Source organism: Hemicordylus capensis, chromosome 2 (assembly GCF_027244095.1).
Source record: "Hemicordylus capensis ecotype Gifberg chromosome 2, rHemCap1.1.pri, whole genome shotgun sequence".
Lineage (NCBI taxonomy): Eukaryota > Metazoa > Chordata > Lepidosauria > Squamata > Cordylidae > Hemicordylus > Hemicordylus capensis.
The window spans coordinates 325,794,165-325,817,640 of record NC_069658.1 but is presented as its reverse complement, the minus strand read 5'-3'; the positions used below and the strand labels follow the sequence as shown (position 1 = coordinate 325,817,640).

The 23,476-nt window shown below is 45.4% G+C and overlaps 1 protein-coding gene across 3 annotated transcripts in view; it reads right to left on the bottom strand.

Annotated features, from left to right (window-relative positions):
• Window positions 1-11,218: 11,218 nt before the first annotated feature.
• ZMYND10 (zinc finger MYND-type containing 10) overlaps window positions 11,219-23,476 on the bottom strand; it is a 29,454-nt gene continuing 17,196 nt past the window's right edge. For all 3 annotated transcript variants that reach the window (XM_053292841.1, XM_053292840.1, XM_053292842.1), the window contains 3 exons: window positions 20,331-20,449; window positions 19,133-19,258; window positions 11,219-13,056 (listed from right to left, as the gene is read on the bottom strand). In XM_053292841.1, the coding sequence (XP_053148816.1) occupies window positions 12,963-13,056; window positions 19,133-19,258; window positions 20,331-20,449 (339 nt within the window). In that variant the 3' untranslated portion in view covers window positions 11,219-12,962. The remainder of the gene's footprint in view (window positions 13,057-19,132; window positions 19,259-20,330; window positions 20,450-23,476) is intronic.

Here is a 23,476-nt window from a genome sequence, read left to right as displayed (position 1 = left end):
ATACTGCTGAAAGAGGCCAGAAATAGTTTTATTTTTGTCATTTCCTGGGAGTATGCAATGCATCTGCCAAGGAAAGCTCAAATGTAGAGAGATTTCAAAACCCAGACATAGTAATTTGGCAGAGGTTTCATGCTTGGATTATTCAGATTTTTCCCTTACTGCCACCCATGCAATCCCAAGGATCTGAAAGGACTATTTCTTCATAAAACACACATCCATTTCCATGTCTAGCATTTCTGTGTTACATATCATGTAGCCTGTTCAGTGATGGTCTTGTCATTTGAATTGTCTGAATTCAAATCGTGGACTTTACCGAGACAGTGATCAGACTCCGCTCAGTGTTTTGCAAATATAAGCAGAATAGGTTGTGCATGTACATGCGCGCACACACACACAGATTCCCCTGCAAAAAGAATGATGATTCTGCTATTACTGAGTTCTCAATTCATGTTACTTCATCAAAACTTTTGAGAGTTCAAATATATTTTCAAAACGCAGCTGTTAAGCTTAAAAATGAAAAATTGTTCATTGGGAAACAAAAACAAAAGGGGCATCTAATGAAAACAATTGTAGAGATTACCATGAAATGCTATCAGACATAAAAAAGGGCCCAATATTTACAGTGTCAGACACTTTTAGATCATCCAAGTTTTTAAAAAACATTCAGAGATAGCAGTCAGGCTAGGCCAGGCTGATAAAATGTCCAAATCAGACCTGTGAAGACCTCCAGGTCATGGGGATTCTTAGGCTACTCTACTGCAAATCAGGAGAGTGGAGACATTCTGCTCAGTGAAGGATGTCTCTGCATTTACTTTCTTGTCCACAGTCAGAGTTTCTTTGCCTGACCAGTGTGGTTCAGAATGGATTGCTTTAAAGCCATGTCACCATGTTTGTTTGCTACACATGGTCCTTATGTAGAACACAATGGCTGCATTCGCACGTAATATGAAACCAGAGGTTGCTGAATCTGCAGTAAATTTTTCTAACTACGAATTGCATCACAGACGTTTGTCCAACCACAGCCCGGCAGCCTCTATTTTCAGGGTAGGGGAGCCTCTCCCTCTTCCTAGTCCACCGAGTCTGCAGTCCTGCAAGTGGACATGCTGAGCTCGATTGTGCCTTTTCAGAATGGACTGACTGCCCTTGGCAGGGGAAGGGCATTAAATTCCTTTAAATGCCATGCAAGCCCTTCATCTGACAGTGTTTGCATTGCCACCTTTGTAAGAGCCCCACAACAAAATGGCCTCATACAAGCACAATTTCTGGCTGCGGGGGGATGCTGAGGGGCAGTATATTTCTGTTAGGGAAGAGAACATTATGATTTCCTAGGTGGGGATATGTATATGAGGGAGGGCAAAGGATCCTGGGGTCTGGCCCGCTGGGACCAAGGATGCTCTTAGGAACATAGGAAGCTGCCTTCTACCAAGTCAGACCATTGGTCCATCTAGCTCAGTATTGTCTGCAAAAACTGGCAGTAACTTTTCCAAGACTGCAGGCAGGAGTCTCCATCAGCCTTATTTTGGAGATGCCAGGGAGGGAACTTGGAACCTTCTTTGTGTAAGCATGCAGGTGTTCTTCCCAGAGTGGCCCCATCCCCTCAGGGGAATATCATGCAATGCTCACATGTAGTCTCCCATTCAAACATAAATCAGGGTAGACCCTGCTTAGCAAAGGGGACAATTCATGCTTGTGATGGCACACACCAGCCAGGGATTAACTCTCTCATGAGAGGGCCAGTCTACTGGGGAGGACTTCAGGCTCAAAAATCTTCGGACTTCCATCAGACTGCAGGCTCATGAGTTGAACCATCCAAAAAAAGGAGGCCCCGCCTGTGTGGGCCCCCTGTTCTGTCTAGTTGATAGAACTTTTGAACGGTGGCCCCCTCCTCTCCAAGAAAGCCTTTGATACACCCAAAGGAGAATTTGACACTCCATGAGTCCAGGTGCAGCTGGGCAGGAGGACTGGGGAAACACTGGTACTGGGGACAGATCTTTACTTTCATTCAAATTTCCCAGGCTTGGACTGGCATTGCAGTATATGCAGAGCTGCTCCAGGGAATTGTAGGGGAGGAAAGTGGGGTCATTGTTCTGAGCAAAAATAAAGATGGATGACAGGGAGAGGCCTTGCTGGGGTACCCCGTCCCTGCTTGTGTCGAGCAACCAGGCTGAGTGGTATCTGCTGTCTGGCCCGCATGAGTGTCTCCATGGCCTAACACTCTCGTGAGAGAGCGGTCCATACAAGAATGGCTTTCATCACACATTAGTGATTCTGCCTGTCCCCCCGGATGGTTCTCCTCATGAGTTGTGAAGGGGTATCCCCATGACCTTCCACTCTGAGAGAGCGGTCTGCTCAGAAGCAGCATCCATCCTTGTCTCATATGAAGAATCTCTCATTTCACTATGCAGCAGCTGCTGCACAACCCTTTCCCTGATGCATAGGGACCCTATGCATCAACCCAAGTGGAAGAGGCTGGGCCTCCCTTCCCCAACATAACTTTACAAAAAATAGACCTGAGCTATTTAAGAATTCCTGGGTGGGGCTGCCTTTTAAATCCGACCCCAGGTATTGCCGCCCTGCCCTATGTTGGAATAATGGAATAATGAACTTACTAGAGCAGTAGACAGAATAGCTCCTAAGTGTTCTCTCTGACTTGCCTTAAAGACAGCCCCATGGTATTCAGATGAGTTACAGGAGATGAAGCGGTGAGGTAGACGATTAGAGCTCAAGTGGAGGAAGACTCAGCATGAGTCTGACCAGGCACAACACAGAGCACATTTGAAGACCTATGCTCTGGCAGTGCTGGCGGCAAAGAAGCGGTTCTTTTCTGCCTGCACTGCTTCCGCAAATTCACATCCAGCTGAGTTCTCTAGGGTTGTGAGGAGGTTAGTATGTCACCCACCCTGCCCGCTTGAATTTAAATTTGGAACCATCAGTCACTCGCTGTGACATTTTAAATGACTTTTTTTGTGGATAAAATCTCTCAGATTCAGGCCAAGTTGGGTTCCACAGTTACTGCAGAGTCTACTGTGGTGGTGTCCAGCAACTCCTCTCATAGGGTTAGATTGGATCATTTTCAGTTTGTGACTCATGAGGAAGTGGACAAACTGCTTTGGACTGAGTGTCCTACAACCTGTCCTCTTGACCCTTGCCCAACTTGGCTTATCTCATCTGATAATCATATTGTCAGAGAGGGTCTGGTAAATATTATAAATGCTTCTCTAAGGGAGGGCAGGATGCCTCCTTGTCTTGCTATTATTAGACCACTTTTGAATAAAAGTACACTGGATCCCCCAGAGTTACCTAATTACAGACCTGTATTTAATCTTCCATGGTTGGGCAAGGTGGTTGAGTGGGTGGTGGCCGCTCAGCTTCAGGCAGTTTTGGATGATTCAGAATATCTAGATCCATTTCAAACTGGCTTTCATGTGGGCCATGGGGTTGAGACTGCCTTGGTCGGCCTGATAGATGATCTCCAACTGGCTATCGACAGAGGAAGTGTGACTCTGCTGATTCTTTTGGATCTCTTTGCGGCTTTTTATACTATAAACCATGGTATTCTTCTGGACCGCCTGAGGGATGTGGGATTGGGTGGCACTGTTTTACAGTGGTTCTGCTCTTACCTCTCTGGCAGATTCTAGATGGTGTCACTTGGAGACTGTTCCACTAAGCAAAAACTGAAGTGTGGAGTTCCACAAGGCTCCATACGATCTCCAATGCTCTTTTAACATCTACATGAAACCGCTGGGAGAGATCATCAGGAGGTTTGGTGCTGGGTGTTATCAATATGCTCTTGACACCCAGACCTATTTCTTCATGCTGACCTCATCAGGAAATGGCATATCTTCCATAAATGCCTGCCTTGAGGCAGTAATGGGCTGAATGAGGAATAACAAACTGAAGTTGAATCCAAATAAGATGGAGGTACCGACTGTGGGGGGAAAGGACCCGAGAGATGGTTTAGATTTGCTTGCTCTGGATTAGGTTACACTTCCCCTGAAAGATCAGGTACATAGCTTGGGAGTGCTCTTGGACCCAAAGCTCTCCCTGGTTTCGCAGGTTGAGGCAGTGGCCAGGAGCACTTTTTATCAGCTTAGGCAGATACATCTGCTACATCTATTTCTAGAGGTGAATGACCTTAAAACTGTGGTAGATATGCTGGTAACGTTCAGGCCTGACTACTGTAATGTACTCTACGTGGGACTGCCTGTGTACATAGTCTGGAAACTACAATTGGTACAGAATGCGGCAGCCAGATTTGTCTCTGGGACAACATGAAGGGACCACATAACACCAGTTTTGAAAGAACTGCACTGGCTGCCAATATGTTTCCAGGTGAAATGCAAAGTGCTGGTTCTTACCTATAAAGCCCTTAACGGCTTAGGTACAGGCTGTTTAAGAGAGTGCCTCCTTTGTCATAAACCCTGCCACCTGTTACAATCTTCTGGAGAGGCCTGGTTACAGATGCCATTGGCTCATTTGGTGATGACCCAGCACCAGGTTTCTCTGTGGCTGCCCCAGGACTTTGGAATATGTTTCCTACTGAAATAAGATCTCCTTCTCTTGTTTGTTTTCAGGAATAAACTCAAGACTCTCCTGTTTTTGCAGGCTTTTAATTAGAATTAATTTTAATAATTTTAGAATTTGTTTTAATATCTATTTTATTATATTCTTTTTATTATGTATTTTAATTTGTAACTTTTAAATATTTTAAATTTTGTACACTGCCTAGAGATGTACATATCAGGTGGTATAGAAATATAATTAAATAAATAAATAAATAAATAAAATACGTTACCATCTCAGTGATTTAATGGAGTTGTCCTGTTTGTTTTGGCACCACAACTGCATGTGCTTCTGAACATAGATCTTTATTGATTTATTTCTGGAGAGGAAAGCACATAGTGCCAGTCTTGTCTTCCATCCCCTTTCTCTCTTGATTGCCAGGAGCGGGGAACAAGAGACAGAGTGGGAAGAGGGCATGCTCCTACGTGACTTTACCATTTGACAGACGTACAAGTTTGGGGTGGGATGTGGTGGTGTCTCTTGGCCAAACAACTGCTTTATTAGATCAAAGGCAGGGAGGTGGGGCAAGTGCTTGGAGAGACAGCCAGTGAGAAGCTCCGCAGGCATGATGGAGCAGGCATGATCTCGTGTGGGTCTGGGCCAACCTGTCTATAATTACATTTCCAAAAAGAGCATAAAACCGTGGTTATGGTGGCATTCGGATATCATACTGCCACTGCAGAAGCTCAGGTTGGAGCAGTGAAACTCACTACTAACTGAAGGTACTGGAGTTTGGTATGGGAAACTGCAGATCGCTTTTGCCGTGAAACCATGGTTTCACACATTTGGATGTGCACACATTCCAACCTCTTCCCATTTAACTGTGGTTTTGTGTTATGCTTGAATGCGGCCGCTGTCAGAACTCTTTTATCATGTCCATAGTGCCTCAGCAAATTGCATTTCTACTAATTTTATTGTAAGTATTCAGTACTTATATTATGCTAATTATCAATAATAAGTTTGTTCTGAAGTTCCCATAAGAACACTGGAGAGAAAGAAAGCTCACAGCTTTTGATCATCACAGTTAAGCACAAGGATTAAAAGTCTATTCTACTTAATCCATCTGTCCCAGGCTTCTTATCCAAACCCCATGTCTTGTTTGCCACAAAGCACTTCCCAGGTTTCTGGGAAGACAATGGGCACCTTTCCCATAAAGCTTCAGATGTTTGGCAGCCAGACAGACCAGATTTGTCTGCAAGACAGACAGTGATCTAGACAGCTGTTACCCTATTGAGCCAGTTAAAAACACTTTACCCATTAAAAACCTCTATTTTCAGTCTCTTCAGTACAATAAGATAGCAACTGCACAGTAAATTCACACACACAGCTCAGAAGAGACATGCTAAACTATTGTGAATGATTGGTTAAATTACAGTAGTTAAGTCCATTAAAGCCTCAAGGGTCCTATTTTACTAGTCTTGGCATGAACACATTACAGTATGCTCCTACAAAGAGCTTACAAATTAACTCTAGGGCTAAGTTCTCATATACTATATTACAAAACGTTATTATTGTCTTATGCTTGTAGGTCTGGGGTACATGCTGTATTTTTAAGAGCCACTGCCTCGTCACAATCACTACATTCAGCTCTTGAATTCTGACCCTGAGATGCTTACTAGTTTGGTGGCTCAAGAAATAATTGGACAGCAGCATTTATGTAACAGATGTGAGGACTTTTCTGATCATTCAAGATACTATCTCAAGCCTTCCTTTTCATCATGAGAAGAACAACAGATGAGTATAGCTGCTGTCAGGAATGCAAGAAAACAAGATAGCAATAGCAATAGCACTTACATTTATATACCGCTTTATAGCCGGAGCTCTCTAAGCGGTTGACAATGATTTAGCATATTGCCCCCAACATTCTGGGTACTCAGATGGGAACGGAGCACATATAAGTCCATAGGATTTTGCCATTATTAAAAGCTATCAGTGCATGGCAATGTGATTGGTTGGTCATGATCATAAACACAAGGTCAAACTAATAGTTATAACTTGTAATGGACATCATGGGTATTAGAGATGCGAATGAGTTACTTCTTCAGGTGTGCAGGACTTAAACGGAGCCAGGGTTAACTCTAGAACTGGTTTTGAATAACCTGCTACACATGGATTAATGATATAGAACAGTATCATTCTATTAACACTGAGTAACCCTAACTAGCTTCTGTTACATATGGAATAAGGGAATGGCTTTCAGACTAGAAGGCATAATTTCCACGCTAGCTTGAGCCCTGGCAGCATCTCTTGTTTAAGGAATTAGAACCCTGCTGGAGAATATCATAAGGAGGATCAGTTACTGGAATGATGGTTAAATTTTGTCCTGTTTGTGAAAGCATACTATTTTAGAGTGAAAATTTGTTGTGAAATTTTTAATTAGCTGTGCTTCAAAGGGCTTCATTGCTGTTCTCTTCAAATGCCTTAGGAGGACAAATTCAGTACCACCATTATCTCCTGGTCAAGCTTTAAAGATAGAAAAAAGCTAGAGTTACACACAGCAACTCCAAAATAGCAAAAGTTCAGATTGAAAGCTACTATGCTCTATGAATGCTGACAAGGCAGTTGCTCTATCCCTGCAGCTCTATGATAAAATTCCTATATGCTTTATTAACAGTCTTGAGTAGCAACAATTCATTTAAATGTCAAGGACTGTGCTGGGGCAATCCTCCTTGAGGACATGCCATTTCCTTCACTAAAGCAAGGATACTTTATAGAAACATGATTGTGTTGTGTTGTGTGGGTGTCAAATTAGGAGATAAATAACCATCTTTCAATTGCTTACTAAAAAAACCTGTGATGGTCAGCTGATGTTTCTTTAATGAGATGGCTGGTGGCTAAGGGCTTTGGAAAAACAGCTGCGAGTTTCAAAGCAAGCAGCAAAGGAAAAGAAGTCTGAGTTGTGCAGCTGGTTGACCAAGTGGACTCCCAAGTGCACACATGCTGTTTTGCCTTTGGGAGAACCGATTCTGAAAACTAGCACTGTCTTTCTGGGTGCTTGGTCAATGTGTATACTTCTTGTTTCAAGTGTATTGCTTTTCAGTGCATTATACAGCAGTACTGGAGGATGTGTGAAAACCCTATTGCAGGAATAGCAACACTTTCAAAATTTCCATTCTGTCAGCCAAGCCAGCCCACTCCCATGTCTCAGCTAGGAAAGACTGAGACTTGCAACATTAACACAACTGCTGGAACCTTTTCGCGCCCTGTGACTTGTAGTCTGGCTGTACCCTTCCTTCCTTCCATCTGGCTAATCTGTTAAAAAGCTGCTTACAAGACAATAAACTCTGGTTTGCTATTCTTTGCCTTCCTGAAACAAGAAATATTAGCAGGATATGTGATGTGGAAGCAAAGAGGAAATCGATAGAATAAGAGATTTCTATTATACAGTATTATGTGTCTTTCTGCTTATTTCCCTACCAGAATAGAATGCTCTTTGGTTACACAGATGATACCCTCTGAAGACCACAAAATCTTCATAACCAAACAATGAATTGCCCTTTCATTCTGCTGTGGACAACTGAGGACCAGAAACATGAATTGCCAAAATATATGAAAGTAGCCCATAGACAGGGGCTGGTCTAGAACCTTGATTCTCAATCTCCCAGAATACTTCTATGAAGAATGTAGTAATTCACTTGTGGGGGGGGAACAGGGGGAAACAACAGCAGTTGTTCCCAGCTTTCCCCCCTACTTCCCCCCTTGAGATTTGGTATGTTATAAATAAAAAGCACACTGAATCATGGGCCTATATTAAGGAGACAGAGAGGAGAGTTAGTTAATAAAATTACCTAAATTCCTGATAAATCCATCATATAATCTTTCCCCGTGTAAACAGGTATTTGATTGATTATGTGCTGGCGAGTCGGTGTCGACTCTTAGTTACTACATAGATAGATTCCAGGATGATCTGTCTTCAACTTTAACGTCTCTCAGTGGTGCATTTATTGCTGTCGTAATCCACTCCATCCACCTTGCTGCTGGCCATCCTCTTTGTCTCTTTCCTTCAACTTTCCCCAGCATTATGGACTTCTCAAGGGAGCTGGGTTTTCACATAATATGGCCAAAGTATGATAGTTTGAGTCTGGTCATTTGTGTCTGGAGTGAAAATTCTGGATTGATTTGTTCTATGATCCGTTTGTTTGTTTTCCTGGCTGTCCACTGTATCCTCAAAGGTCTTCTCCAGCACCAAAGTTCAAAAGCATCAATACTTTTTCTATCTTGCTTCTTCAAAGTCCAGCTTTTGCATCCATAGAGCGTCATGGGGAAAACCATTGTCCGAATGATTCTAATCTTTGTAGGTATAGACATGTCACAGCAACTAAATATCCTTTCCAAGACCTTCATTGCAACCCTACCAAGTGCTAGTCTGCAGAGTATTTCTTGACTGCTGGATCCTTTACTGCTGATGGTGGATAGGGATGGGGAATTCCTTCACAATTAAGGCTTCTAGGAGGGAGGGAGTTATACAAAACCCAATAATGTCCATAAACGACTGGCAGAATGTAAAATGTTAAAACAAGTTTTGTATATAACAAAGGCTTTTATTTCTTTCTTTCGCTTTTTTTAACCTTTTCTGCTCTAGGAACAGCTGTATGGGGGTGGGAAGTGATTTCTCAGTGTATGCACACAGTTTGCAAATCATCTTGGGAACCATGAGGGATTCATTCTGATGGTCTTTTAATCAGCGAGCATGCCTGAATTATCCAATCATATAATGGATAAATGAACAACTTCAGAAACACATTAGGCACTAGTTTAATGGTCAACTGGTTCCCTTGCTCTATGCTTCAGTATAACTCCCCTCCAACTGCAATCCAGAACTGGATAGATAGGGAATTGCTAAATTAAGTCTACACTTTAATAATCCCTGTACGGTCTGCCCCCTTCATGGGTGAAAAAAATCAAACAGTGGGGAAACCTGGAATAGTTATGGGGAGTGCATAGGGGGTAACTGAGAAGGATACTGGAACTATGAGAGGTCAACAGAGCCTGGGAGAAAACATATCTTTTTGCAAAGGCTCTCTGAGCAGCCACAGCTGGCTCCTGTTTATTTTTAACACTGGGAGACATTAATGAAATGCCAAAGAAAAATGTATCATCTTGGTCATAGGTCTGGTTCTTCTAGTGCTGCTGACTTCTTATACTTAAGACATTCTTATTAACAGACATCCATTTCTTTAATGCCTAACCCCACAAAATATCTTCACACAGGTGCTGATGGGAGCTTTAAAAAGAAAGTTTGCTGTCTGAATTTTAATTTATTGATGAAAGGCGAAAAATGAAAGGGTGTGTGGAAGGTCCACAGCCTGGACTCAGATCCTGAGAATCAACCTTAAACTTCTTATGAACTTAAGAGACCAGCTGCCAAGAGAGTTAGATCAATGTCCAGATATGAACAGCCTAAAATCTAGGAAAAATCAGAGTTGGATTTAAACAGATTTGGTTTTGATCAGTATTATGTTTAACCAAATTAGTCATTCACTTTTATTGTTAAACAGGAAGGTCATTCACACGACCGTTTATGGGGCAGGGAGGGCAGGAGGGAACCAGAATCAAATCTACCTTCCCCACCAGATGATCACTGATCCGCTGTGTGGCACGTGGCTCGTGCGCTCACACAGATCCCTGGAAGCTGGGAAATGATGCCAAGCCTCAAGATATCCTTTAATGCAACACACGAGGAGTGTGGTGCATTAAGGGATTTCCTCTAACATCCCTCTGTGTCTGTTCAGGCTGCCTGCAGCATACCTTCCCCACAGATGATATAGAAGAGTTGCTGGGCACGTCATCCCGGCACCCGAACTTCCACGCTGCCTGAGGCAGCAGTGGCTCATCTGGGCGCGTAATCCATGAGCCCAGCAACTTCTCGATCATCTGCGGGGACGGTAAGCTGCTGCAGCCTTCCCTGCTGCTTGCCCTCAAGCCCACTCATGGGTAGCGATGTGCACGGAACCGCGGAGCTGCGGTCCGGCACTGGTGTGGGGGGCTCTTTAAGGGCGGGGGAGGGTGTACTTACCCCCGCAGCCGCGTTTCCCCCGCCGGTGCGTTTGTTTTGAAAAGCTTTTGGGGTGGCAGGATACCTCCCTGCTGCCCCTTCCCCCAGTCGTTGGCAAAAGGCTTCAAAAAGCCTTTTGCGCATGCGCACGTAGCGCCCGCGCGTCACGTCTTTGCGATGCGCGCACGTGACACAGAGACGTGATGTGCGCACGCGCAAAAGGTTTTTTGAAGCCTTTTGCCGACTGGGGGAAGGGGCGGCAGGGAGGTATCCTGCCGCCCCAAAAGCTTTTCAAAACAAATGCGCTGGCGGGGGAAACGTGGCGGGGGGGGGAAGTACACCCTCCCCCGCCCTTAAAGAGCCCCCCACACCAGTGCCGGACCGCCCTCATGTCTGGACCGGTCCGGAGGCCTTCAGAATGGCCTCCGGACCGGTCGGGGCTCATCCCTACTCATGGGATTGTGAGAAAGGGCTCATAGGCAAGTGCAATCAAGAAATGGAGGAACCTTTTTTGTTTAGAACTTGAAAATATCAAGGCCAAGAATCTGTACTAAAAATGTCCTTGGTACTCTCCAAAGAATTTAATTCAATCCTCTGGGACTTCTTGCTTGATGATGTCACATCCCTACAATACCATGCTACTAAAAATTCATACATGGAAAGTTTTTCGTTTAAGTTTTAATAACAAAAAAAGGATAAAACAACAGTCAACTTTCTCACCAGTAAAGAAGATGTCATATGTTATACTCAACTGTGAAAACATACAGCTCAGCAAACTGAAATTCTTTAATTGACCACATCCTTTCCCCCTTCTCAGCTTAGCACTCAGTGCTGCTGATGTAAAGCTGTACAATTCAGCAACTAGATGCGAATGTTTGTAACACACTGCCTCTGTCAACCTTCTTCACCTCCCTTACTTCCATAAGTACAAAAAACCCCTGTACATTATTTTGACACAGCAAAGGACTTGTAAACATCAAGGCCTTGACCCAAAGTTAATTAATTGGACCTATGTTATGTTGAAATCAATTGTATAAACAGAATGGCATAAACTAGTTTTTCAAATCCTGTTGAAACCAAAGCATACATTGCTGAAATTCATGGCATTAAAAAAAACACCTACATGTTGCACACAAGTGTGCGTAAGGGTAGCCCTTACAAACACACTTTTGAAACCCAATGGAGGAAAAGCTGTGTGGGAGCAATTTGAGCAGGGTAATGGTTAAGCAACCCCTCTTCTTTCTGCTTATAATCATCCTCTCCAGCAACAGTTCTTCCAAAAGGGTTGCTGGGCTACAGTCACACACATCTGCATGTAACATGTGGCTAGCCCTTTAGAAACTTAAGGCCAAATTGTTCTAAGACTGAAGCATGATTGATTATCTGGATTGAGGCCTGGATATGCAGGATATACCTGTAATTTCAAAATTACATTTACATTCCTCATATTTTACAGGAACTGTGACAAATACAGAAAACTGAGGGTTGGAGGGATTCACGGTTTCTGAACACTCCATAGTGCTGAAAACCAGGCTGGCTCTGAATGGGATCTTTAGTGCTTTAAGATTTTTCTCAGTAAACGACAAAGCAAGAAGGCATAGTAAGATCTGACAGCAACACTATCCAACAGCATAGAACAGTGTGTGGGAAATGTCTCAGAAGATATTCCAGAAGAGGAGATCTAAGCTGTTTGGGTTACGGATGAGAATTCTCCAGAAATACTTTTTAAAATTAAGGCTCAGGTTTCTGTTCTCAAAGCAGACACTATGGGCAGCTGTAATCAATGGATTCGTTTGTAAGAAGAAAAGTCTTAGAAGACAGCTTCATTACTTCTGCAATTATTCCACTGTTGCAGAGACTATAGCTCGTTTCAGTGTCATGGGACTGGGTAGGCATGTGGTTGGTCTAAGGCAGTATCTAGGGTGATCTATAAAAGGCTGGATAGAACAAGTAAGAACAACCCTTGTAACAACAAAACACAGCTCTATCAAATTCGCAAGAAGTCTCTTCAGTATTTGTTTGCACTTGTTGCTGTTGTGTATGGAAATAAACAGCTTTCAGTCACCAGTACAGAATTTGTAGCACCCAACACTCACCATAGCCTCCAGGAGAGGAAAGCACCTGTGGTGTCTGTGGCAACAAAATTGTGAGTTCAGGGATGTTTCTCTACCAAGTGGGTTCAGCTTTTCAGAGCGTGAGCTCTTCCAGGATTTGAGTGTGATGTTCCTCCTTTCTAGGCTGTATTTGGCTGAGATCTGTTTACAACTAAAGATCAAGCAGCTTCCTGTGTCTGCTGTTAACTGAGGGGTTTTTTTCTAATCTGAAACTCTGACTTTTGCTAATTTATCAAAGGAGGAACAAGAGAAAATTCTTCTGCCCACGGGCATTACTTGGTGGGCTTTGCCTATATCTTTACATCTTCCTGTATCTTCTTCAAGGCATCTGTCATTAGGTTGCAAGCTTTCTTGTGCTTCTGCCAGTGCTGTACCTGACACTCTCTGCAAAGGAAAAAGAGAGAGGATTAAAACCTAATGAAGCTATTCTCACGATCACTGAAAAGCGGGCTAAGGGAGCTTAGCTCGCTTCCCAGAGATTGTGGGAACCAGTGGGCTTGCAGGTGAGCCCAGTGCTCCCAAGGCAGCTAGCCCGCCTAATTACCCCTCCCCTTAGATGCGGTTAATGGAGCGTGGGCTTGCGCGGGACATCCTGGAACTTCCGGGGGCTGCGCGGCCCCTGATCCCCACAGCCCCCAACGGCTCCATGACGAAGCTGGCAGTCGTGTGGGCGGCTGATCTGGTCGCCCAGGGCACTGCCTCTTGATCATCTGCAGGGAGAGCAGGCTAAACCCGCTCTCCCTGCAGAACCCCCTCTGGCGCTTCACACCGATTGTGTGAAGCACCTCAATTTTTTAAAGCATTGGATAGTTTAATGAAACACACACACACACACACACACACACACACACACACACACACACACACACCTGTATACGTTTGTGTATCTATATAGCTCTAACCAAAATGGTTCCCAACCTTTTGTATCTTATATCCTATTAAAGAACCTGGGTCCCATCATGATATTGGGGGGGAGCCCACTTTTTCCAAGATGGACATTGATGTGCTCGTTTCGTTAGCTCATATAGTAAATTAGATGGACACTGATATGTTTACAGGCATATATTTATTATATTTATCATTTACAGTAAGTTTTAAGGACATAAAAATTGCAATAGGACAGAAGAGCAGCCCTGCTGGATCAGGCCCAAGGCCTATCTAGCCTGTTATCTTGTTTCACACAGTGGTCTGTAATAGTATTTATTCCCAATAGTATTGTTGGGAGTAAATTTTATTGCTATGGCTTTAACACAAACAAAAATAATAATTCCATAGAACAGCAGGCTTATATATAATTATATTGGGTCAGATGAGTGGGGCAGATCAAGTTTACTGGCACAATAAAACCTTATCTCAGATATGAGGTCTTTTTGAAAATAGAAGTCTCCAGATGTTTCTTAAGCACAGCAAATGAGGGGGCTTCATGATTCCCATACGTAACAGAAAATCTGCTCATAACAAGGGAGTTACTATAGGCTCTCCCAACCAAGAGTACCCTCCATGACCCTGAATGAATGGGGAGTTCATTCCAAAGGCCCAGGGTGGCTATAGAAAAGGCCCGGCCCTGCTTTGCCACCAGATGAGCTGGGGGCAGTCACAGGCAGACCTCTCCAGAAGATCTGAATAGTGGGGCGGGGGGGGGGGGTCCTGAAGGAGAAGATGCTCTCTTAAATTCCCTGGGCTCAAGCCATTTAGGGTTTTATAGGTAATCACCAGCACTTTATATTTTGCCCAGAAACGTATATAGACAGCCACTGTAGTGCTTTACATACCACTTTTCAAAAAAAGGGGGGAGGAGAGGAGACAAGAAGGTTCACAGAGAGGAGGAAAAGGATGCAGGGACGAGGAGGAGTAGCAGGAGTGGCGGGCAGGCAAAAAAGGAGGGACATAGGGAGGAAGAAGACTGGTGGTGAGCAGGCAGCAAGCATGCATGCACATGCAGCACACTTCATGCTGCTCTGCCCCTGAGCCAGCCCGCCCACCCTCCAGATCGCTGATCAGCAGGAAGGGGGCTGGCTGCGTGAATGCTGTCAGAGCTTGTGATGGAAGGCGCTGCTGTCAGGAGAACTCTGGAGGAGGTGGAAGGCAAGAGCAGGGAGTGAGCCATCGTACAGATTGCTGAGTACCACGGGTGGGTGTGGGTGTGTCCCTCAAAGTAACTCTGGTGGTACATGTAGTACTGGTTGCAAACCACTATACTACACCATAATGGCTCCCACATTACATAGTGGTTACCTAATTGTGATTTGGATGCATTGGAGGAAGCTGGAACTGATGATGCTGACCCTCTACTGTCAGGGTCAAGTCACATGTTGGAACTTCCCTCTTAGGGCTAATAGCAGCTTCAGGGGCATGATTGTCATGGGGACAGCAGCAGCATGGAGGGAAGGAGTTAACTATTCCTCCTCATGTGCTCTAGTCCTGACTGGGTCCCCCTGTGGTTGATGTATTTTTTTTTAAAAGTATGGAAGCCCTAATGATTATTTTAGCATCATATATGCATGACAGGCCTGGATCAGATCCAAAGCCTATCTAGTCCAGCATCCTGTTTCACACAGTGGCCCACCAGATGCCTCTGGGAAGCCCACAGACAAGAAGTGAAGGCATGCCCTCTCTCCTGCTGTTGCTCCCCTGCAACTGGTATTTAGAGGCACTCTGCCTCTGAGGCTGGAGGTATTCTATTATCATCAAGACTAGTAGTCATTGATAGACTTGTTCTCCCATGGTTTGACTCTCAATCTGCATGTCAAACAACGAGGTGATTCTCATGATTGCCCAAAAGCAGGCTAAGAGAGCCTAGCCTGCTTTTGGGCGATCGTGTGCTGCAACGGGAGCTGCGTGGCTCTCAGCAGCTAGCCGTCCTAAATACCCCTCCCCTTAGCTGAGATTAACGGAGCGAGTGCTCTGAACCTCGTCTTTTTGCTCGTGTGTTGCCGCAGCACATGGCAACGCACAAGTAGACCCCCGACTGGGAGGCTGCAAGCAGCCTCCCGGGCTCGGGGGTCTCTCCAGGATGCCCTGCGTGCTCGCGTGAGGCATCCTGGAACTTCCAGGGGCCACGCGGTCCCTGATCCCTGTGGCCCCCGCCGGCTCTGTGATGGAGCCGGCAGTTGTGTGGGCAGCCAATCCGGCCACCCAGGGCTGCCTTCCGATCATCTGCGGGGAGAGTGGGCTAAACCGCTCTCCTCGTAAGCCCCCTTACGGCTCCCCTCCCTGATTGTGAGTCTCACCTCAACATGTTACATTAAGCATGTGTTTAATGTTGATTTTGTTGCTTCTTTTAAACTAAGCAGCAGTTGAATTGAGGCATTGGTGTCAATGGGAACTTTTCTCTCTCTTGGCAAATAGTAATTGAGGGGTCCCTGATCCAGATTGGGATCATGGCAGAAGTAAGGTTAAAGTCCCCCTATTCTCCACCATGGTCCTGTTCTGTGGGGCGCAGAGGTGCACCTAGGTAATTTTGGAACTTGCCCCCCCCACTTCAATTTAAGCATCTTCCCCCTACCCACACACTCTGTGACACATGTAGTATTTTAAACTCATAGGTTTTTGAGGGCACAAACAGCGACTGAATTCACAATAATGTAAGAATATAAAACAGGTATATTCCTGCAGATATTCATTAGCAGAAACATTTCAACATGCAAATTAATTATTTCCCCATCCCACACATTTGTTTTCCCAATCTCCCTAAAGCACCTGGTGCAGATCACAATCATACTTGGCTGCCCAGCACAGCACAGGCCCGCAGCACAGTGTGGCAACCCCAAAACCCAGGACAGACTAGAGAGGATTTGGGGGGCCCCAGGCGGTGTGGAGGCCCTGGACCCAAAGTCCAGGGGTAAGAGCACCTCTGGTGGGGGGAGGAGGCCAGATCCAGCTGCTGTGAAGTTTAGAAGAAATAAGCACATCAGCAACATTAAGTAATGCGCTTAACATAATACAAATATAAAAACGTATACAACAAATATTTATATACCGCTTTTCAACAAAAGCTCCCAAAGTGGTTTACATAGGTATAAATAAATAAATAAATAAAATAGCTCCATCCCCCAAAGGCCTCACAATCTAAAAAAGAAATATAAGACAGACACCAGCAACAGCCACTGGAGGGATGCTGTGCTGGGGATGGATAAGGCCAGTTGCTCTCCCCCAATAAATAAAGAGAATCACCACTTTTAAAAGGCGCCTCTTTGCTCTCTTAACAAACTACACATAACATGTAGTTTGACTTTCAATATAATTGTCAAGGACTGAAACAGCCCAGAAATATTTTTCTTCATTCATAGGCTGAATCTATAAGCATATACAATTGGGAGAAGGGCACTATGAGAAGGTTTGAATTTCTGTTGTTCTCATGCCCACACATAAATGGATGGATGAGAGAGAGAGAGGGAGGGCTGCATGCAGCCCAAGGAGGCACAGATTCGGGTGTCTAGAGCGCCCGCCTCACAGGAATACCCCCCAATGCACCACGCTCTTTTGTGGTGCATTATGGGATACCTAGAGGCTGGGACGTATTGTCCCAGCCTCCGGAGATTCACACTGCATGTAGCAGCATAGATCATGTGGGAGCGCAGACTGCACTCCCACCACTGTTGAGTGATCATCTGGGGGGGGGGGGGAGTAAGGTTTGTGCAGCCTTCCCCCTGCCTGCCCACCCTCCCCGCCTCCTGGTTGTGTGAATACCCTTAACATGTGTGAACTGCCCTGAGCTTTAAGGAAAAAGCCCTATGTAAATGCCATTGAAGCTATTTTCACGGCCACGGGAAATCGGGCTAAGGGAGCCTAGTCCGATTTCCCCGGGATGTCTGCTGCCACGGGAGCTGCACAGCTCCTGGCAGCAAACCTCAAAAACTTAAATGTTTTTGTTGATCGTTTTGTTGATCGTGTGCTGCCGTGGAGCGGCTCTGCGGCAACACATGAGGAGACCCCTGCCGGGAGGCTGAAACAAGCCTCCCGGCCCCAGGGTCTCTCCAGAATGCCCCGCGCACTTGCGTGGGGCATTCTGGAACTTTCGGGGGCCGACTGTCCCACGATCCCTGCTGGCCCTACCGTGGCAGTCACGGAGCCAGCAGTCGTGTGCTGATCCGGCTGCCCAGGGACAGCTCCCTGCCCTTGTGCGGAGAGAGCGGGCTGCACTACTCTGAATGGCACTTCACACCAATCGTGTGAAACGCCTCATTGTTATTAATAGTTTGCTCCTACTCTGGTTTGCTGACAAAACTGCCTGGAAAAACTGATTCCAATGCACATTAATGGGGAATAATTTGCTGCAGTAATCTTAGTTAGAGGTTTGTACAGTAGTGGGAATGGGAATGGTTACTGGCTGGCTATTGTTTTGTAAACAAATCCCTCGGTAATCAGCAAAGAAGCCAGAAGATGTGTTCCTAATAACTCCGACTAATCTGAATGAACAACACAATGATGGGTCTGGCAAAAAGCAGGTAGGACCCACTTCAAAAAAGGGACTGAAGGTGACATCTCTGCTTGCCTTTCCCTCCTCCCATGCAGGGCTTGTGTTACCCAGAGGAAAAAGAGTAGGGGGCTGCTAGGGAGGGACTCAATGAAGGATTTTCAGAGAAAGAACCTGGAATGGAGCAGACAAGTCAGGGAGCTGTAGCATCTCAGGATGCAGAGGTCTGGCCTCTCTGATGTAACCTGTTGCTGAATGCTGACTTCTAAGAAGTATTCCCTCCCAGTAAGCTCTATATTTGTGTAAATAAACCAAACACTACAAAGTCATGCTGTCAGTCTGCAATGACTCTCCTTCCAAAGGAAACCAGAATCCAAGGTGTACTGCGGGCCCCTGGACAACTGGAGGCAGCGTAACAGTACCAGTTAAATTCCACAGCTAATGATCCGTGAGACCTGGTTCCATTTGCTGAGCGGGAAGAGCGGGCTAAGCGATGGCCAGCTCCGAGACGGAGCCGGCGGGGGCTGGGGAGCTTGGCCCCTGGAAGCCCCAATATGCCCTGCGCGAGCATGCAGGGCATACTTGGGAGACCCCTGAGCCGGGAGGCTGCTTTTAAGCCTCCCGTCCGGGGGTCTACTCACAAGTAGCCGCGGCGCAGAGCCACGGTGCGGCTACTCACGAGCAATTAGCCTGGGTTTGCGGAGCGTTCGCTCCGCAAACCCAGGCTAAGAGGTGGGCTACAGGAGCGGGTTAGCTGCTCCGGAACCACCGGGCTCGGCTGCGAGCCCGGTGGTTCTAACTATCACAAAAATCGGGCTAGGATTTTCCTAGCCCGATTTTTGTGATCGTAAGAATAGCCCCTCTGCATCAAGCAAAAGCCAGTAAAATGACAAGAGTGTTTACAACACAGACTTCAAAAGAATGACTTCCACTTTCACAGGCATCTCTGGGTTTTCACAGGGCAACTGTCACAAGTTGTTAGATGAGCTGCCCAGCAAAGGGCTCAGGACAGCACAGAGAACCTCTGAGGTAAGGGGTGCTTACCGTCTGCAATACCATTCATTCCGGCAATGAGAGCAGCGCTTTGCTGCCTCAGACCCGCACATTCCACATTTTGGCTTGTCTGGGACCAGAGCTTCCATCACATCTAGGTTGTATGTTTGTGCCCATCTGATTTAAGACAGAAAGCAGGCTTCAGAAAGGACCACAACAGCAGACAACCCTATGATCTGCCCAGTCCCATCTACCCTTTACCATGAGACTGGACCTATACATCTCATACTGAAATCCTATATAATGGAATACCAAGTGGCATTTAAGGGAGCTGTTAGCTAGTTAAGAAGAGATGCATGCAAAGTGTATCTCATTCCAAATCTTGAGTTAAAATGGTGTCATAAGCACTTTGTGCTACTATAAGCTGTATACACAAAGCCATCACATCACAGAAAAGACTGTTTCCAGAGAGTTCCATATACCAGAAATACTGAACTGGTATTCAGAAACACTAGCAAACTGGGAATAGAGAAGTTTAATGAACTAGAAGTGAAGGAATTTAGGTAAGAAAAGTTCTGATGGACCTACTTGTAGAATTTCCTAATTCTATAGGAACTTTTTTGCTTTGGATATTGCTAATTGCACTGCATTGCAATAAAAGAGTGATTGTAAGAAGAAAGAAAAATAATCAGTCAGGCCTAGCTCCTGCCGAATCAGTGAGGATTGTGTGAAGTATCAGGATTCAAGGGCAAAACCAGGTGAGACACCTGGTGAGGTGGCTTTGTGACAGGGAGCCAACTTCTCTTTGCGTCCAGTTCAGAGAAGCTGGCCTGATCTGGAAACTTATCTCACCATCTGTTATGGCTCATTGATATTAAGAAGGATCACATTGATCTAGCTATTCTTACATTTTTTAAAAAAAATTATCATTATTAGTAGTAATATTTATACACTGCTTTTCAACAACAACAACAATTAAAATAATAATAATAACCACAAAGCAGTTCACATACTAAAATAAATCAGAATGCTTTCTTGTCCCAAAGGGGCTCACAATTTAAAAAAGGAAAACAAAGGAGACACAAGCAACTGCCACTGTAGGTATGTTGTGACGGATTTAGATTGGTTTCAGATTGGTTCTGTGCATCTAGTGGCAAAGACTATTCTACAATAGAAATAACAAATAACAAAGACTATTCTACAATAGAAACATTGACACAGTACAAATCTAAGCTTAGGAAAGTCTTACCTGCAAGCCTGGCTTCTCAGCTCCTCCTCTGAAGGGCTAAATGTGTTTACCTGATGCTTGGTAATTGCTTGCCATTTCCCAGAATTTTCTTTGACAACCCTGTCCCAGATTACAGGAACCTGTCAAGACAACAATGAAATGAAAGCTGCATCTATCTCAAGCAAGGGATCCATAATAATTCCTGGGGCATGCATCTGGAGGCAATACATCTGGAGGCAATAAGTTCAACTCACTTCAGAGGGGGAAAGCAGGAAGTGTGTGTGCACGAATGATAACAGTTAAGGATATCTTTGAACATGGACGCTTCTGAAGGAACATGAAACAGCTTTATGTAACAACTAGTATTTTTAAGCCTGTTATAATAACGGGCGCTAGCTTTCTTTTCCCCCTTTAAGCTTTCTTCATATATATATTCTGTGTGTGTTTGTGTGTCCCTGTCTCTCTTCGTTTCTTTCCTTTCCTTCCTTTTCCTTCTCTCTTTTTTTGTTTTTTATATGTTTTATTCTCTACGTTATCTTTTTCTCTCTTCTTTCTATAATGGGCATGTTCTTTGGTTTTGTGTGTGTGTGTGTTTTCCCTTTTTCTATGTTTTTTCTCCCTTTTTTCTTCATTTTTATCTTCCCCCCCCCTTCCTCTCTCTTTATTTTGTTCTTTTCTTTCCTATCTCTCTCTTCTCTCTTTTTCCTTCTTTATTACTTTTCTTTTCTCTGTTGTTCTGTCTCCCTCTCTCATTCCTTGTTTTGTCTTTTGCTGTCTGTTTTTCTTTTTGTCTGTCTGTCTCTCTCTGTCTGTCTCTCTGTCTTTGTTTTCCTTCACCCTGTTCTAATTTTCCATTCCCTCTGTGGTTTTTTTGCAGGGGACAAAAAGTTCCTTCCCGGCCCTCAATAAGGGCCACCAGTAAAACCCACACTGCATCTAGGGACAGAAGGGAGGGGGTTGGTGCTCTTAATGGACTGAGGAAGGGAAGCCGGAGTGTGTATCTGTAGTCAGCCAAAGACCCACCCCCCCGCCTACCTCAGCCAATCTGCTGCAAGAAATGGCCTTATTGTGCCTTCTTTGAATGAGGCAGCGGTAAAGCCATGCCCCAAACAAATAGAGAGTGGGCGACTGCATTCTTTTCACAGATCTTTTGCATCACATGTAGTTTGGCACTCATTCTCACCTTTTTTGAAGATAGCAAACAGTAAATCCAGTTGCACCCAAGAGATAAATCAAATATGTTCCAATCTTATTGAAGGCTGATTCTCCCTCCCCATATTCAATAAATCTCTGGTTTATTCTCACTTTTTTCCCTATATGTCAAAACTACTTCGAAAGGTACTTACTTCCACAGGGACCTAACCACTAATTGCTTAGGGAACTCTTGATTTTATCTGCTATGAGTGGAATTCTATAAAAAGAAAGGGGGCAAGATGCGTGTCTTGGGGTGCGTGCGCGTGGATCGGCGGTGCTGGCTGGGGTGAGAGGCGCCCCCGCCCGCCTCCTCTCCCCCCGCGAAGTTGCCGCCTCGCAGCACGTCTGGTTGGGGGCCATGGCTTCCCGTGCAAGGAGGGAGGAAAAGTCCGCTTGAAGGCAGAGGGAGAGTAGAAGGAGAGGAGAGGACTCTGCGCTGCCGCCCAGGAGAGGATTCGGCCAGCGCGCCTTGCAAGCTGCTGCCTCCAGAGCGCGCCGTTGCGAACAGTAAGGGCGGACGGGCTTCCTCTGCCCTTGTTGCCCCGCAGGGGTCGGGGCGAGGAGGGGGCAGTGATGATGAGCCATCAGCACACACGTGTGTGTGGAGGGGGGCGGGTAGAATTGCACGCTGGAGAGGTGGGGTGGTTGCGTTGCACTCCCTTGCGAAGCTGCCCCGGGCGGCCGGGGCGGCCTGGTCTGATGGGCATGTCGGGGAGCGAGACTTGGGCAGCTAGGAGGGCGGGAGGACGGTCGGCGGCGGGAATTACATGGGCTTACTTCTGCCCTCCCCGTTGCCGTTGGCGGGCCAGCTGCTGCCGTCTTTGCTCTTCTGCCGCCCGCGGGTGGCCTGGAACCGCCGCCGCCTCTGGTTCCCTGCGGCTGCCGCAGCCACTTCTTCCCTCACCGTGGTGGTGCCTTTGGCCTCCCTGCGGGTTCCCTGCGGCTGCCGCAGCCGCTTCTTCCCTCCCCGTGGCGGCAAAACAGCAAACATGGCCGCCTGGTGCCTGTCTCCGGTTCTGCTTCGGCCGTTCTGCGCATGTGCTCCGCGCATGCTCAGAACAGCCGAGGGAGGCACGGACACACGCTTGGTGTCCGTCCACGGACGGACACCAAGGCTTTTATTAGAGAGGATGGACAAAAGCCAAGCAGAAGAAACTTCAGTATAATTCTTTTAAGTTGTCAGTTTCTTTTTTTCCTGGACAGTCAGACTGGAATCATGAATGTTTAACAGCATGTATTCTTTTAGTTGCTGCATTACTTATACTTGTCTGTTTTATTAAACATTTCTGCTTGAATTTTCCCTTATACAAACTGTTGCTTTCCTACCAGAAATACCATGCCAGCATCACCTTTGCTCCTAGGTCACAATAATCCAACAACTTTCCACTGATTATTGCTGGTTACAAAATGTTATGCTAAATTTTGCAAAGAAAAGAGGAACAGAGTGGCATTGCATTTTGCAAAAGAAATACCTAGCTATACTATGCTACCTGTGCTGGATCCAGTAATCCCTTCATCTGTGGAGGTGTTGACTTTATTTATCCACTTATAATATTTTTATTCTGCCTTTCCATCTGAAGAGCTTTAGTGTAGTTTAAAATGTAATCAACATTTTTTTTTAACAATAATTAAAAACACAAACAAAGCCAATATAAAACCACGGCAGTTCTAGAACTCCAGAACACCAAAGTAGGAGCAGACAAGATAGTATATTTTCACCTAACCGAAGTCTTTACTGTTCACCAAAAGATAAACAGTGATGAGACCAGGTAGACCTCTTTTAGGAGGGTGTTCTACCATAGATGTGCTGAATCGTGTCTGACAATTTCAAGAGATGAAGCGAGCTAAAGATGCCTAGAGCGCTGCTGGAGGAATACTAAGACAGAAGCTGACCAAGCATGGTTGCTTGCCCATGTTTGGGAGTACACAAGGATGGCAAAATCTGCTCATTTCTCCATGCATATTGCATCAGC